Source organism: Podarcis gaigeae (assembly GCF_964106915.1).
Source record: "Podarcis gaigeae genome assembly, chromosome: 1".
Taxonomy (NCBI): Eukaryota; Metazoa; Chordata; class Lepidosauria; order Squamata; family Lacertidae; genus Podarcis; species Podarcis gaigeae.
In genome coordinates this window covers 8605691-8621893 of record NC_139678.1, presented here as the reverse complement: position 1 = coordinate 8621893, position 16203 = coordinate 8605691, and the positions used below count along the sequence as shown (strand labels likewise).

At 46.2% G+C, this 16203-nt stretch overlaps 1 protein-coding gene across 3 annotated transcripts in view; it reads left to right on the top strand.

Annotated features, from left to right (window-relative positions):
- The first annotated feature begins 2823 nt into the window (after positions 1 to 2823).
- The window catches only part of RTN1 (reticulon 1), a 139466-nt gene continuing 126086 nt past the window's right edge, over positions 2824 to 16203 (top strand). For 2 of the 3 annotated variants that reach the window (XM_083733761.1, XM_083733762.1), the window contains exon 1: positions 2832 to 3320. In XM_083733761.1, the coding sequence (XP_083589887.1) occupies positions 3140 to 3320 (181 nt within the window). In that variant the 5' untranslated portion in view covers positions 2832 to 3139. Of the gene's footprint in view, positions 3321 to 16203 lie in introns of all 3 variants that reach the window. The other variant, XR_014562776.1, reaches the window with a different exon arrangement.

The window sequence follows — 16203 nt, the reverse complement described above, 5'->3', positions numbered from 1 at the left end:
CATTCATCCCCTTGCAGTAGGATACGCAATCTAATCCCAAACGAGAGGACATGAGATCAGGATGATTGGTGTAAATGGCTTAATTATTTGTTGCCGTTTGTTTTGGCTGGCTGAGACGCCAAACCATATTGTACTGCCAGAATGTTGGTTTTGCTAGCAGTTCTGTGAGTGGAAGAAGTATCCGGACAATCTCATACCTAGGTCCAATTCACATCCTTTTTGTTTTTTTGGAATGTGAATTCTACATAAAGGGAACAGTAGCCAAAATGACCAGACAAGTGTGCAATAGGCTTGGCATTAATGTGGCAGCCAAGGCAAAAATCCAGGCAACAATGTTGTTGTTTTTCTGGAGAACAACTCCCTCATCTGAACAAACATGAATTGATTTTTTTTTAAAAAAGGGAAATTTCATAAGCTGCTGCCCAGATTGCTTTTCCACCAACCAACCAACCCCTCCCCACCCCCTTCTGCTCTTTGCATCATGAAATCTCCCTCCATCTGCATTGCTTCAAAAGCAAATCACCATCATCATTTCATCTGCATGCTGCGTTCACATAGTTAAACCATGTTCAACATGCTCAGCAAAATGACACTATTTGCTCTAACTCTTTCAAAAATATAACAAAATGTCAATGAACAATAAATGAATCAAAACACCTCAGTAAACGTATAATAAACATTACAAGTCAAAAGAAGGTCTTATAATAAAAATACAAAAATATAATCCTAATAGTAGCAAAAAAGAATGCATCTTCAAAACTGAATCTTGACTCCAACAAAACTATTAAAACAACACCCCACCCCAATAGTCTCTAGATATCCCTAGCAGGAGGTCTTAATCTCAGGGGCATAGTGTGGGAGGTGGGGATGCCCCAGGTATACAATATTGAGGGGGGGTGTTGGTGCAAAAACTGAGTCCTGTTTATACAGAAAATAAAATCTCTGCACCCTTCCTATAATTCTGAAGGAAAAGGTCACCAATCCACTTTAAATTCTCCGACTGCAACGCTTGAGCAGCCAGCCATTTCTTCACGGGGGAGTGTGGATTCCTTTATTGGAAATGGAACCTCACACTGTCTACTCAGAAGTAAGTCCCATTGTATTCAATGGAGCTTACTCACAAGTAACTGGGTGAAGACTGGGAAGCCTTACATTGCAATCCTAAGCATTTTTACTCAGAAGCAAGTCCTGCTGAGTTCAATATGATTTATTCTCTGGTATGTTCCTGGTCATTCTCACAGTTTCCATTATATTCTTATTCTGATTATATCCTGCCTTTTTCCCCCTGACAGGGATTCAAGGAAGATTACAGCTAAAATCTTATTTCATTCCATTTATCTGTGGAAGGTGTTGTACATGATCCCTTCCCTCACACATTTTTTCCCTTTACAACAATCCTGTGAGGTAGGTTAAGCAGAGAGGTTGCAATTGGCTCAATGTGTCCCTATTTTCATCTGAGAAATGTTGGAGGGTATGTTCCCTTGCTGCAAGAAGTAAAGTTACAGGGAACAAGGAAGAGGGCCTTCTCAGCAGTGGCGCCCTCCACTTAGAACATCCTCCCATCAGATGTCAAGGAGATTAAGAACTACACAACTTTTAGAAGACATCTGACAGCAGCCCTGCATCGGGAAGTTTTTAATGTTTGATGTTTTATTATGGTTTTATATTTTGCTGGAAGCTGCCCAGAGCGGCTGGGGAAACCCAGGCAAATGGGCAGGGTATAAATATAACAACAACAATGTAAGGCAGCTTCCTTCAACAGAGAGAGCCACTTCCTTCTTCAGCTCTTCCCCCAAGAAGTAGCAGTGAAAGTGAGCTGATGCAGAACACCAGCATCAGAATTAGACCATAGCACAATAGAAGAGCACATGCTTATCATGCAGAATGTCGCAGGTTCAATCCTGGACACCTCCAGGCAGGGCTAGGAAAGACCCTGTCTAAAATTTTGCATAGCTACCAAATCAGTATATTGAGATAAGTGGAACAATGGTCAGCATAAGGCCACTTCTTTCAGTTTTGGGGCAGGAGTTCCGGCATACCCTTTAAACGTTTCCAAAAAAGACTATTTGGAAATTATGCTCTGTCTGGTTTGACCATTATGAATGCTGGCATCTGTCTGTCTCTGGAGACAATGGAGGAGTGTGTCTTTGGGAGTGAAGTCAAACAGTTGGAAGGTTGCAGCACCTGCTGCGGCGGTAGAGACTGATGTGGGAGCGACATGTTTTGATGCAGGTGGGGCAAATGAATCCATTCGCAAGCAAGTTGGAAACGAGTGCCCAACTTGTGCTGCATTCCACTACAGTTCCGGAATTGGTTTTCACATCGCTTAAATATAACACAGAACTTAACAGCTGGGGGAAAGTCATGAAAATGCAAAAATCTGCCCTGTGCATTCCACCTATAATGGAATAAACCTGCCTCTAACACGCTATCGCCTCAAGAGAGTGTTGAACACCCAAGCAAGCAAGCATGCATAAGAACCACCCAAGAAGCGTCTGCTGGATCCGGCCAACGGCCCATCTGGCAGTCCAGCACCCTGTTTCCCCAGATGCCCCCACTGGGAAACCAGCAAGCGGGATTGGAGCGCGGGACCACCTCTCCCCAACTGTGGTTTCCAGAAACGCGCATCCATTGCTGCCTCTTCCAACCGTGGGGGGCAGAGCGCACACTGCCACCATAAACTGGGCGCTCCCACCTCCTTGGAACTTGCCCGTCCTCTTTTAAGGACACCCAAGTTTGGTGGCCATCACTGCCCGGATCTGGAGGCACCCCTTTTTCATTGCGCGCGTGCGTGCGCCTTTTTCCCGGCCTCCTCCTTGCCTTCCTGTTCCTCCATTTTCCTCCTTTAACTCGTCGCAGGTATTGCTCAGGGAGTGGAAGCAGTTAAAGGGGCCAGGCAGGCAGGCTGCTCCCCCCCCCCCCCTCCAGCCGCCCTGTGATATGCCAACCACAGGCTGACGCAAAGGCTGGCAGACTCCAGCTCCACAAGCCATTTGCACCTGCGTAAGAGGCGCAAGCGGAGCTCCTCGCGCTGCAGCCGCCCCGAGAGAGGCTCCCCGCGGCCGCCGCCCTTTCTCCCTCCTGCCGCCGCCGCCGCCTCCTCCTTTCCTCGCCCATCCTCGGAGAGAGCCCAGCCGGGATGTCTTCGCCGCCGGGTCGCCCCAGCTCCTCCGGGGAGCACTGGGTTGGCGACGGCGCCGAGGACGAGAGCGCGGCCGCCGGAGCTCCGGCGAGGCGCGGCGATGGCGAAGGCGCAGGGGCAGCGGCGTTCGGCTTCTCCAAGGAACCCCCGCCCGTTTCCATGGCGACTGCATCCACAGGTAAAAAGGGAAGGCGAGGTACCCAGAGATGCTCCACAAAGGGCCTTCGCCACGTTGCGGCGCGCCTCTCGCGGCAGCTCTGGCCGCCCGGAGGTGGTCCTGGCCGGATTCCTGGGGGGTTTCAAGGGCGGTGGGAAATCAAGGCCGTTGGAGATGGAAAAGGGACCAGGCTTCCTTCCAAAGTTCCACAAGGCTCTTTGGGGTTCATCCTTATATGCGCTCTTTGGCCTGTTCTGTGGAGTTTACATGCGGGGCTATGGGGGAGCATTTCAGCCGGAAATGTAATGGGTGGCATTTGTTTGCTTAAACCCCCCCCCCAAATCCTTCATACACACACCCTCTACTGTATGTAAATCCTCTGGCCAGGCAGAAGTCATTGCCCAGACCTTTGGGTCAGCTTGCATCATAATCTTCCCCTTAGTGTGTCTCTCTCTAATAAATTCCAGTGTCCATCCTTGATTAATTTTTCTGTGAGGCTGGTTGAAGAGGGCCTTTGGGACACTCCTCTCCCTTGGGGTGGCAGCACATCTGGTTTTAAATGCTCTTCCATGCTCTTAATGTTTTTCAATGCTCTTAATTTTAAAAAACATGTTTCCATTTCCATTTTAGTTGTACTGTTTTTGCTGTTTTCTTGGACCCCTTTTGCAGGAAGAGCAAGATAGAAAACTAACAAATTGAAATAAACATTGGTTTGCTTTTACAGTAGATGCAGCCAGTACTTTCACTTTCAACAAGCTAATCCCCCACTCCCTTTTTTGGGGGGGGGGTAGGTTGGAGATAGTAGTTATTTTCAGGACTCTCTCTGTGTGTGCCCACACTGTTTGTGGAATTGAAGAGGCTTCAGCTTCTGAGATAATAGTTTTGGGGGCGGGTGGAGGTTGGAAAGAAAGGATTTTTCCATCCCTTCATCTCCTGCGACTGAAGAGGTTGCCTGCTCTACTTTTAATTCCCACCTGCCAAGGAACAGATCTGTGTCCCCGTTATGCAATCTTGCAGTATTAAAGTTGTGTGGAACAAGTTTGGGAGTGGGAGTGGATGGGGGAAAAGATGGGTCCCAGTTATGCAACAGGACACCCATTGCTGTCTGTAGCAGGAGCAGCTGCATTGTTGCTGGGCTGGGCTGGGCTCTCCTCCCTCTCTGATCTCCTGGGTTTCCTCCTGCACAAGCTGCCCTGTGCAGGATACTGCCCAGGGTTATTTCCAGTTTGCTGTGCTGTATGTGTGTGTGTGTCTGGTGCAGGTGCAACACATTATTTTTGAACAGTTCCCACCACCACACACACTGACTTTGCCTTGTCTGCTCTTTTGTTGTGAAATAGAACCTAAATGCCTTTGCGTCGACACGGGTAAATGCTCAGCCTTTTGCGTAGGCTTTGAACCAAAATGCAAGCTGCCAAACCAACCTGCTTTTCTGTGCGCCATGGATTCAGAATTAATAATGTTTTTGTTTTCAGACCTTTTCACTGGTAAAAAAAGTGGCTTTGCGTGCAAAAAGAAAGGCAAATGTTGAGGAATACATGGTACATGTGTGAGTGCAAAAGGGGAAGGATGGATTTCCTTGATGGTTATAATTTCAAGGGGGGTACACCCCCCCACTCCCAAGAAATCTGCTGCGTAGTCCCTTGTGTCAAGAAAGCTGAGCCAGTCTCAAGGGACAGACATTCTCAGGAACAAAGAAGAGTAGTTTTTCTAACGCAACCATCCATTTCTACTATGGTTTTTTTTTTAATAAAAAAAATCTATTGCCTAATTTAAAAATGAGTGCATTCATCCATCTCATTCGAACTTTCTAAAAGGATTGCAGGAAATCAGTAGTTAAACAAGGCTGGGAAGGGGGGGGGCACTGGAAAGAGATTTCTTTTACATTTCTTTTGGAATCCTCTCCAAAGCTTCCCTCCCCTTTTTTTTTGAAAGAAAGAAAAGCAACGCCTTTACTTTTATGCTGGCTAAATCTGGATGCCTGAGAAGAAAGAGGCAGGGCTTGTGATTTTCTGATGCTTCCTTCATGCGGCTGGACTAGAGTTCAGAAGAGCTGACAAAAGCATAATGGCTTGATTGTTCGTTGTGTTGGTTTCTTATTTGATAACGAGCGGGGTGGGGTGGGGGAGGTGTTTGTGGGAAATGGGGATAGGGATGTTATTTCCCAAATGCAGCAGGACCCAGTATCATTGCATCTGAAAACACACACTCCATCTTTCCCATTTGCTTGAAAATAAGTACCACTGAAACCGGCAAAGTCTACCTTAGAATCAGGGTGTTGATTCGGCAGATGGGCACTCCTGTTGCTTCCTGTCGCTGGAGGAAGTGCTTGTATTTACCTTTCCTTTAGTCCATGAAATAAATGGCCTTTTATTCCAGTGTTTCACATGCAGCCAGTAGTATCATATTGTAAACTTTCGGTGCTTTGAAAATGGACTGGGTCTGCTGTTCACGAAGTGATCTACTGCGTCACTTACTCACGTGCGAGACAACCCCCAAGCAGTGTACGTGTACGGACACCATCCAAAGCATGTTTACTGGGAAGTAAAGCCCCGCAGACTTCAACGATGCTTGCTTTTCCAGATCAAGGTTGCAGCCTTAATAAAATAGATTATTTCACTGGGGGGGGGGGTAGGGAGAGAGAGAGAATCGGCGGAGCTGACTGTCACAAGAACTTACTTTGTGTAATGTAGCAGATAGAATGGACTGCGCTGCCTGTATATTTTGCATGCTTTCATTTTGGCTGTTCTGCTGATATTTAGCATTGTTATAAAGTGCGCTGTGTACATGAAAAGCTTAGCATCAAAGATTCAGCCCCCTGGTGCACCTGCATGGGGGTGCATCCGAAATTGGCATCCCCTGGGATGCCGAATCTCCTTCATGCCTGCTGTAGCATCTCAGCAGCACTCCTGTGGGCATGCAATATCATCATCGTTATGTGTGTGGTTCTGTGTGGTTGTTTGCTGCTTACAGAGGTCAAGGAACTCTTGTTGTGAAATTCTCACCGTTGCGATTAGGCTGCATCCAACTAAGTCATATTCAAAAGTAGACCCGTTGAAATCAGTGGACTGAAGTTAGTCATGACTTGGGTACAACTCAGCGTCATTTGTCAATTTATATGCTGCTTGATGCCCAAGTAGACTTCTAAGTGGTCTTCAAAGTACAGTGCTACCTCGGGTTAAGAAATTAATTCGTTCCGGAGGTCCGTTCTTAACCTGAAACTGTTCTTAACCTGAAGCACCGCTTTAGCTAATGGGGCCTCTCGCTGCCACCACCACACAATTCCTGTTCTCATCCTGAATCAAAGTTTTTAACCCAAGGTACTATTTCAGGGTTAGCGGAGTCTGTAACCTGAAGCGTCTGTAACCCGAGGTACCACTGTCATAGATTTGTTAGTCTTTAAGGCACTGTGGGTTAAACCACAGAGCCTAGGATTTGCTGATCAGAAGGTCGGTGGTTCGAATCCCCATGACGGGATGAGCTCCCGTTACTTGGTCCCTGCTCCTGCCAACCTAGCAGTTCAAAAGCACATCAAAGTGCAAGTAGATAAATAGGTACCGCTCTGGCGGGAAGGTAAACGGCGTTTCCATGCGCTGCTCTGGTTCACCAGAAGCGGCTTAGTCATTCTGTCCACATGACCTGGAAGCTGTATGCCGGCTCCCTCAGCCAATAAAGCGAGATGAGCACCGCAACCCCAGACTCTGTTACGACTGGACCTAATGGTCAGGGGTCCCTTTACCTTTACCTTTAAGGCACCGCAAGACTCTTCCTTGTCACGAGGCAGAAGATTTTAAGGCTGCGGTCCTGGGAGTGAGTCCCATTGAATTCAGTGGGGCTTACTTCTGAGTAGATATGTATGGGATTCCACTGTATGGTTACTTTATGGACTCTGGGGCTCTCCCTTCCTAGGTTCTGTACCTTTTAAACCAGACAGCCTTTCAGATAGAGTAAAGGTAAAGGTAAAGGTACCCCTGCCCGTATGGGCCAGTCTTGACAGACTCTGGGATTGTGCGCCCATCTCACTTAAGAGGCCAGGGGCCAGCGCTGTCCGGAGACACTTCCGGGTCACGTGGCCAGCGTGACATCGCTGCTCTGGCGAGCCAGAGCTGCACACGGAAACGCCGTTTACCTTCCCGCTGGTAAGCGGTCCCTATTTATCTACTTGCACCCGGAGGTGCTTTTGAACTGCTAGGTTGGCAGGCGCTGGGACCGAGCAGCGGGAGCGCACCCCGCCGCAGGGATTCGAACCGCCGACCTTTCGATCGGCAAGTCCTAGGCGCTGAGGCTTTAACCCACAGCGCCACCTGCGTCCTTTTTCAGATAGAGGACGCTGTCAAATATCCTGACAGCCCTCCAGTGCAACCTTGCAGGAAGCCAGCGACTGATACTAAATTTGCATAAATCAACACATGCAATTCGGTATATGCACTGGTTCAATTTTGCCAGGGTGTGTATTTACTGAAATTCATTAGGAGTAAAATGGGTTTACGTGAGGATGGGGAGCAGCAAGCGCTGCAGTGTTGGACTCGCCCCCCCCCCCCGCACATTTATTCTGCTCCTATCCTGAGCTCTGTGACGGGCATTGCGTCGCAAACCAGAGGGAACATTTGATTTAATGCGTAGGCGCTTAAATATTTCAGTCGAGAATCTGAGCTGTGAAAAGTCGGGAGAGTTCACACCTGTTCCTTCCGTATGGCCCGTTGCAAAAATGGTTAAGAGTGCATCTCATCCTAACAGCCGTCTAATTTAAACGGACAGCAAAACATCACGGCTTCTGTCAGATGCATGGCTCCTTTCTCAGAGAGTGGCAGTTTGGCTTGCCAAAAAATATTGTTAATAATAATGTAATGAAATTGTTTTTTTTTTGTTTGGTGGGAAGGCGAAGAATAAGAAGCAGTCTGAGGCAGATCCAGTAAATTCATGAAGATTATTCACCAGCAAGAGCGATGCTGGAGTGTGTTCTCTGTGTTCATGCCACTCAGCACGCCATCTGGACCTAGGTTCTGTTATTTATTTTTATACAGGGATGGTTAAAAACAATGTTGCCATAAATATTAATGCTGTTCCCTGGAATTCATTTCCTGGCGCAAATAAGTAAGGACTTCCAGTGTCTCTGGACTGACACATCCAAGGCTTTCTACAACCTCCTTGGTTTCTGAACAGCAACAGAACTTTATTCAGTGTTTGGCAACTTTTATAACAGGCAGCAAAGAACACGTTCCTGGCCTCAAAACAACAACAACAACAACAATTTTCTTATTTATATGCCCCCCATCTGACTAGGCTGGTCCAGCCACTCTGGGCGGCTGCCAGCAAAATATAAAAAACATAGTGAAACATCACACATTAAAAATTTCCCCATACAGATGTCTTCTAAAAGTCAGGTAGTTGTTTATTTCCTTGACATCTGGTTGGAGGGCGTTCCACAGGGAGGGTGCCACCACTGAGAAGGCCCTCTGCCTGGTTTCCTGACTTCACTTCTCGTGGGTAGGGAACCACCAGAAGGCCCTCAGAGGAGGACCTCAGTGCCCGTCATTGAGAAATGTTGTTGTTGTTGTTGTTGTTGATAATAATAACATATTTAATTTATATACTGCCCTATACCCGGAGCTCTTGGGGTGGTTCACAGAATAATTTCAAAAGATAAAACCACAAAATACATAATCAAAATAAAAACAGCAACCCAATACCCCCCCAAAAAAACACATTTTAAATATGCAGCGGTTAATTTGCTACCATGTGATGATGAAACTGTGGATCATATCCCATGATTTGAACAAGACTTTCTCCCCCCCTTTTTGAAAGTTATCTCTTTTTATTATTTTTTATAATATTTTTTATTAAGTTTTTATTTTACAATATATAAATACTTCCTCCTTTTTCACTATGTTTTTGCTCCTATGAGCTAGTTGACTCCCCCCCCCCCCGTCTCAGGGTTTCTTTAATTTTTTATTTTGCATTCCCCTTTCTTCCTGATTACATTACACTATTTTCAATTACGCATTTTAAAGAATATGTAAAAAGGTAGCATTGTCATCATCACAAGTCTTCTTAAGTCAGTCCTGCTAGCATTGTTAATTGTTTACCATTGTCCTTCAAATATTGTATAAATTTACCCCAGTCTTTCTGGAAAGCTTGATCATGCTGGTTTCAGATTTTCCCAGTCAGCTTTGCCAGCTCTGCATATTCTATCATCTTCGTCTGCCGCCCTTCAATCGTTGGTAATTCCTGTTGCTTCCATTTCTGGGCTAATAAAGTCCTTGCTGCTGTAGTTGCATACCTAAATAATTTCTGGTCTCTCTTAGGCATGGGTAGGCAACCTAAGGCCCGGGGGCCAGATCTGGCCCAATCGCCTTCTAAATCTGGCCTGCGGATGGTCCAGGAATCAGCATGTTTTTACATGAGTAGAATGTGTCCTTTTATTCAAAATGCATCTCTGGGTTATTTGTGGGGCCTGCCTGGTGTATTTACATGAGTAGAATGTGTGTGTAATGGGAATTGGGGTTGCTCGTGCGTAAGTTGCCGCTACTCTTGGCAAAGTTGCCTGGTTAAACCTTTCCCCGGCTGCACAGCCCTTACTCCGCGGCTGTGTCAGTCACTGGCAGAATCCGTCAGTGGGCGTTTCCTGAACTTCTTCCAGCATAAAAGTTCTTTGACGCCAAGTCTCCGCCTGGCCTCTCTGCGCGGAAGTTTTCTGCGCAGAGTGGGCGTGGCCAGCGGAGGTCCTGGGCTCTCCCCGCTGGTTTCTGTGGAAGAGTCTTGGAGCCATCTCTCTGAAGTCCTTCCCTGCTCCCCTTTCTTCCTGATTTCCTTCCTCAAAGGAAGTGGCCCCTCTCTCCCTGCTTGGCCCTTCTCCGGCATCGCTGGGGAGCCTTACCTCCACTCCTGGCTCCGATGGCAGTTCCCTGACAGTGTGCTTTTATTTAAAATGCATCTCTGGGTTATTTGTGGGGCATAGGAATTTGTTCATTCCCCCCCCTTAGTCTGGCACCTCACAAGGTCTGAGGGACAGTGGACCAACCCCCTGCTAAAAATGTTTGCTGACCCGTGTGAGTCTTAGGGATCAATATGAACAAGCCTTTTGGCCAGTGTGCATGTCCCGTATTGCTCCTTCCTTGGGGGCAGGAACAGCACATGGTTCCACCCCCAGCTCCCAAAACAATGTGCATAGTATTTTATGCTATGCTTTTTAGTGTAGTGTTTTATACTATACACTTAGAGATTTTAGATTATTGAGCGGTACAGAAATCCTGTTAAATAAATAAATAGTGCCAGAAACCAGTCTAGTTAACAATTTTAGCTGTTTGATGTTACACTACAGTCATACCTCATGTTACGTCCGCTTCATGTTACGTTCTTTCAGGGGTTCTTTCCGGTTTCGCCGTTCGCACATGCGCAGAAGCGCAAAATGATGTCACGTGCATGCACAGGAGCGGCGAACCGCAACCTGCGTGTGCGCAGACGCACCGCTGCGGGTTGCGCTCTTTTCATGTTGCGAATGGGCCTCTGGAATGGATCCTGTTCGCAACCAGAAGTACCACTGTACGTTGTTTTAAGTGCTCTGGTTTTCATTGTTCTTATCTGTTGCATTTTATCTTAAGCCTCTCTTTCAGAGACTTCCCACCCATAAGGCGACTTACAGACGTAAGAAATAATATTACTAAAATAATAATTTTGACTCCTGTCGTAGGAAAACCCACGAGTCCCGCTCCTGGCTGTAGAAATACAACAAAGCTTAAAATGGCAAGGAAAGCTCAGGAACCAAGAAGACAAAAACTTTAATAAAGAATGGGATTTTTTAAAATAACTTATCTAGGAGACCACTGTTGGCAGATGAAACTATTAGCAGGATTCTAATAACACTTGTAATGTAGCAAATACCATGGACAATATGGAGAAAGATATAATATGGATTATGAAAAAGGTTGATAATAGGACCAATGGAAGGGAGGGTAGGAAGTCTTGAGATTCATAGAAATCTCTAAATGGGGATATGTATTTTGTATTGTTATAATTCTAACTTGTAAAATCAAATAAAAATTATTCCCAAAAGAAATAAAATACTTACCGTATTTTTCGCCCTATAGGATGCACTGGCCCATAGGACGCACCTCGTTTTTTGGGGGGGAAATGAATAAAAAAAAATTATTCCCCCCCCCCCCCGCCGTGGGGCTGGGGCGGGGGAAGCCCGAGCTTCCCCCGACCCCAGCCCCCAGAACAGGCTGCTATCTGCAAGCCTTGCGCGCCCGGGAGGGAGTTCCCCCGGGTGCGCAAGGCTTGCCGACACCTGCGTGACGCACGGGGCGTCCTCCAGAGGGCGCCCCATGCTCCACGCTTCAGGCTGCCGCTCGCAAGCCTTGTGAGCCTGCGGGAACTCCCCCCGGGCACACAAGGCTTGCGGATAGCTTCCTGAAGCCTGGAGAGTGAGAGGGGTTGGTGCGCACTGACGCCTCTCTCTCTCCAGGCTTCAGCAAAAGCCTGCATTCGCCCCATAGGACACACACACATTTCCCCTTCATTTTTGGAGGGGGAAAAGTGCGTCCTATAGGGCGAAAAATACGGTAATTGAATAACTAACCATTTCTTACCTGTTGCAACATGCAAAACCCGAAACGTCCGCCTCCCTCAGCTTAATGAGAAGGTTTTGCTGTGCTCAACCGTGCAACCCAGGGCATGTTTACTCAGAAGTAAGCGCCGCTGAATTCAGTGGGGCTTCCTTCCAACCTGGCATGCACAGGACCTTAGAAAGCCCAGGGCTGTCACGTTAGTGATGCTCTGGGCATGCAAACCGCTGCAGACAATCTCCATGGGGACTTAAGCTATAGCTCGTGTTCCCTCCCACCCCTGGCCCATGTAGGAAGGCTTAATTTATCATTTTACAAGAATACCGTTATTATCCACAGCCCCTCCAGAGATTCCTTAATCCTGGCTCAATAGCAAGCTGCTGTGTCAGCGGCAACTCTGTAAAATTCAGTATGGCAAAGGAAGGCGCCGTAGAACATTGACTTTCTGTGCAGAAATTTCCAGGTTCAAACCCCGTCATTGCCAAACAGCACTGGAAAATCCTCTGGCCTGAAGCCCTGAAGCCCCTCTCCCAGTTGGTGGTGGCAGTATGGAACTAGATACCGGTAATTATTTATTAAAATGGTATACTTCCCCTTTCTCCGTAGAGCTCAGGACAGTTCAAAGCATCTACCATATTTTTCGCTCTATAAGACGCACCAGACCACAAGACACACCTAGTTTTTGGAGGAGGAAAAAAAAAATTCTGAATCCCAGAAGCCAGAACAGCAAGAGGGATCACTGCGCAGCGAAAGCAGCAATCCCACTTGCTGTTCTGGCTTCTGGGATAGCTGCGCAGCCTGCATTCGCTCCATAAGACGCACACACATTTCCCCATACTTTTTAGGAGGGAAAAAGTGAGTCTTATAGAGCAAAAAATACGGTAATTTTTTTTTTAAAAAATACATTTATTTACCGTGTTTTCCACCAAGAAGCTCAAGGTGGTGTTGTACATGATTTTCCGCCTCCCCAGTTCATCCTTGGGCTATGAGATGGCGGCTGGTCCAAGGTTACCCAATGAGCTTCATGGCTGAGTGGGAATTCGAACCCTGGTCTCCCAGGTCATAGTCCAACATTCAGTCCATTAGGCCACACTGGCTCTTACAAAAATACAAGGTAAAAACACAAAATATGTAATTTTATAGAAATTTATTTATGTATGCTACTACAGCAGCAAAAATGCAACTTGCCCCAAAGTGGAAAGATGCAGATGTCCCAGCAAAGGAAGAATGGCTACAAAAACTTATGGAATATGTGGAAATGGCAAAACTTACCGGAAGAATAAGAAGTCAAGATAACAAACTTTTTATAAAACAATAGAAATAGTTTATTGAATATTTACAGGTAAATTGCAAACAGATAAAAACATTAGCAGCATTATTGTAACAACCTGCAGTTTCATAAGAGTATATATTTAAAGTAGATAATTAAATGAATTTGGATATGCAGAAGATATTAAATAATAACTTTAAGGAACCGCAGAAAGGGGGGGGGGAAGGAAGTCAAACTTTGAAATGTTGATTGTAAAACTAATGAAATGTATAAACTTGAAAAGTATAAATAAAAGCTTTTAAAAAGACACAAAAAGACAGTGGAACCTTGGTTCTCAAACTTAATCCGTTCCAGGAGTCCGTTCGACTCGCGGAACCGTTCGAAAACCAAGGCGTGGCCTCCGATTGGCTGCAGGAACTTCCTGCACTCAAGTGGAAGCCACGTCGAAAAACATTCACAAACCAGAACACTCACTTCCAGGTTTGCAGCGTTCGGGAGCCGATTTGTTCAGGAGCCAAGCCGTTTGACTACCAAGGTACCACTGTACATAGTAAAATAGATGGAGTGATGGCATTCCTTGTTTCCTGGGCTCCCACGAAAGGGCTTCCTATTAAACCGCAGAAATAATAGGCTCTATTTGTCTTTTTTTGGTAACTTCCTTTTGCATCATGCTGTGTGGTCTAATCTAACTTAAGCAGTGTCCAATATTCTAGCAATGGGTGGGTAGGTTTGGGTTGAATACAAGGTGAATATGAATATATCATGTTTAGGGAAGTTTTTAATCAGGCATCCCCAAACTCGGCCCTCCAGATGTTTTGGGACTACAATTCCCATCATCTCTGACCACTGGTCCTGTTAGCTAGGGATGATGGGACTTGTAGTCCCAGAACATCTGGAGGGCCAACTTTGGGGATGCCTGTTTTTAATGTTTGAATTTTTATCGTGTTTCTAATGTTCCGTTGAAATGTTCCGCTCACAGTGGTCGGGGTAGAAATTAATAATAATAATAATAATAATAATAAATAATTACTGTAGTTTTCCATGTATAAGACTAGGTTTCCCCCCTAAAAAATATTGTCAAAAATTGGGGGCATCTTATAGATGGATACATCTCCCCCCATTTTCTTAAATCTGAGTCTCCAAAAATAGGGGGGTGTCTTATACATGGGGGCATCTTATAGACGGAAAAGTATGGTATATAGCATTGGGGGTAGTGCAGGGGGCAGGGAGAGGGAGAGAGCAATAGTGAAGAATTTTAAGTTTTGATTCCAGGGTTCGCATGAGAGGCAGCAGTTACCAGGGGAGACAACAGGACGCGTTTCCAGGAGCAGCTTTTTCATCTTTTAAAGGCTTGAAAGCAACATCTATTCCCACCCTCCACCCCACAGACTAAACATAGCCACGCTGTTTGGTTTTTTGGCATACGGCTTGCTTGTTGCTGCAAATGAGTTTAGTCGTCTTCCTTTAGGGAGGGTGACACAGAAGGAAATGGGTTTGGTTTCTGCCTTCCTTACTCCACCTGCTGCTCTCCAAATCTTTGGACCACAATTCAAATCCAGTTGCAGCACAATCGCAGCAGAGAAGGAATTGCTCCCAGCCTTTGGTTTTAAGTGGGGAGGGTTGCTACTCACGGCAGCAAAGGATGCAGAGGCAGATGTAGGGAGACCGGCAGGCACCTTGCAAAGCTGAATTGACAATTCCCTGTTATCCAGGTCAGCAGCCCCAGTCCCCTTGTCTGCCAAGATTATCTGCCAGGATAATCTTTGCAGCGCCTCTGTGCAGGGGTGGGAGGAAAGAGACACTGTGGGGGTCAAAGCACACAGAGGAATAATTGCATCCTCAGCCTGCAGCTGTAGCCATCAAGTCTGGGAGGCAGACCTCCTGAGTAGAGGAATCGGAAGCAAAGGAGGATGGGATACGTGGACCTTTTAATATTTGCACAGAATTTTAAAAGGTGCATCTTCTCCCCTCCTTTTGCTCTGACATACGTCAAGCTGCACCCTCAGAAATGTACCACTGTTAAGTACGCAGAATGCTTTTCCAATCCAATTATAATATACGTGGATTGTTAGTATCTTGATAGATCTGCCGATCATCAATGAAACACTGGGGGGTGGTTTGTTTTTGCGTAACATGAATGAACACTGTGGCCATCACCCTGTCTTTCCCTCTCTCTTTGCACTGACTGCTCTAATGTTATATTCTCCTTTCATAGAAACTGTGGTTTGTCATTGCACCTGAAATCAGTAAACTGTGGTTTGCGTGAACTATAAAAACCTGGATTCCAGACCAGGGTCTGCTCTACACTAAGCTTTATTTTGCTGCTATTATCACTTCTTGCCTCTTACAACAGACATTGCACTCACCCATACTTAACGTTGCTGCTTCTACTTTCATAGAAACCATGGTTTGCCATTACATCTGACATCAACAAGCTGGTTTGTGTAAGCCACTCGAACTAGAATTGAATTGCCACCCTTTCCCCAACCTTCCTCTACCCCACCTTTGACCTTGCAGTGGATCTGTGGGAAGGAAGTTTAATCCTCTGATTTATTGACCCAACGGACATATTAATGATGGCCACATTAATTGCTGTTTCCCGGATGCTTCTTCTCAGTGTGCGCTTGTGGTCCTGCCCAGCAGCTGACATGCTCGCCCGATAGTAGATGGCAGAGGGGGGGGGATGAGGCATGTGGCGAGAAAAGCCATCAGAGGTGGCAGCTAATACACAGGAGGAAGATCAGCAATGTCACGGGACATGTGGAATAGCACTTGGAAAGATAGCCAGCTTCCTGTTCCTTTCCTTGCAGTAGTGAGCTAGATGCATTGGCAGTCTGACCCAGTATAAGATAATAGGTTTCCAATGGGCTGCTCCAGATTCATGGTGGTTTGCATTCTGCAACGTGTTGCTGATGCAAGAAATGGTGGAGTTATACTGGATTATCCACAACCATTCCACTTTATTTGTCGTTCTGCAATTCTTCTCCAGTTTTACAGCATCATTGGTTTTAAGTTGTGGGTGAACATATCAGACGACACAGCGATTCTTCAAACAGCTCTTGTTTATTCA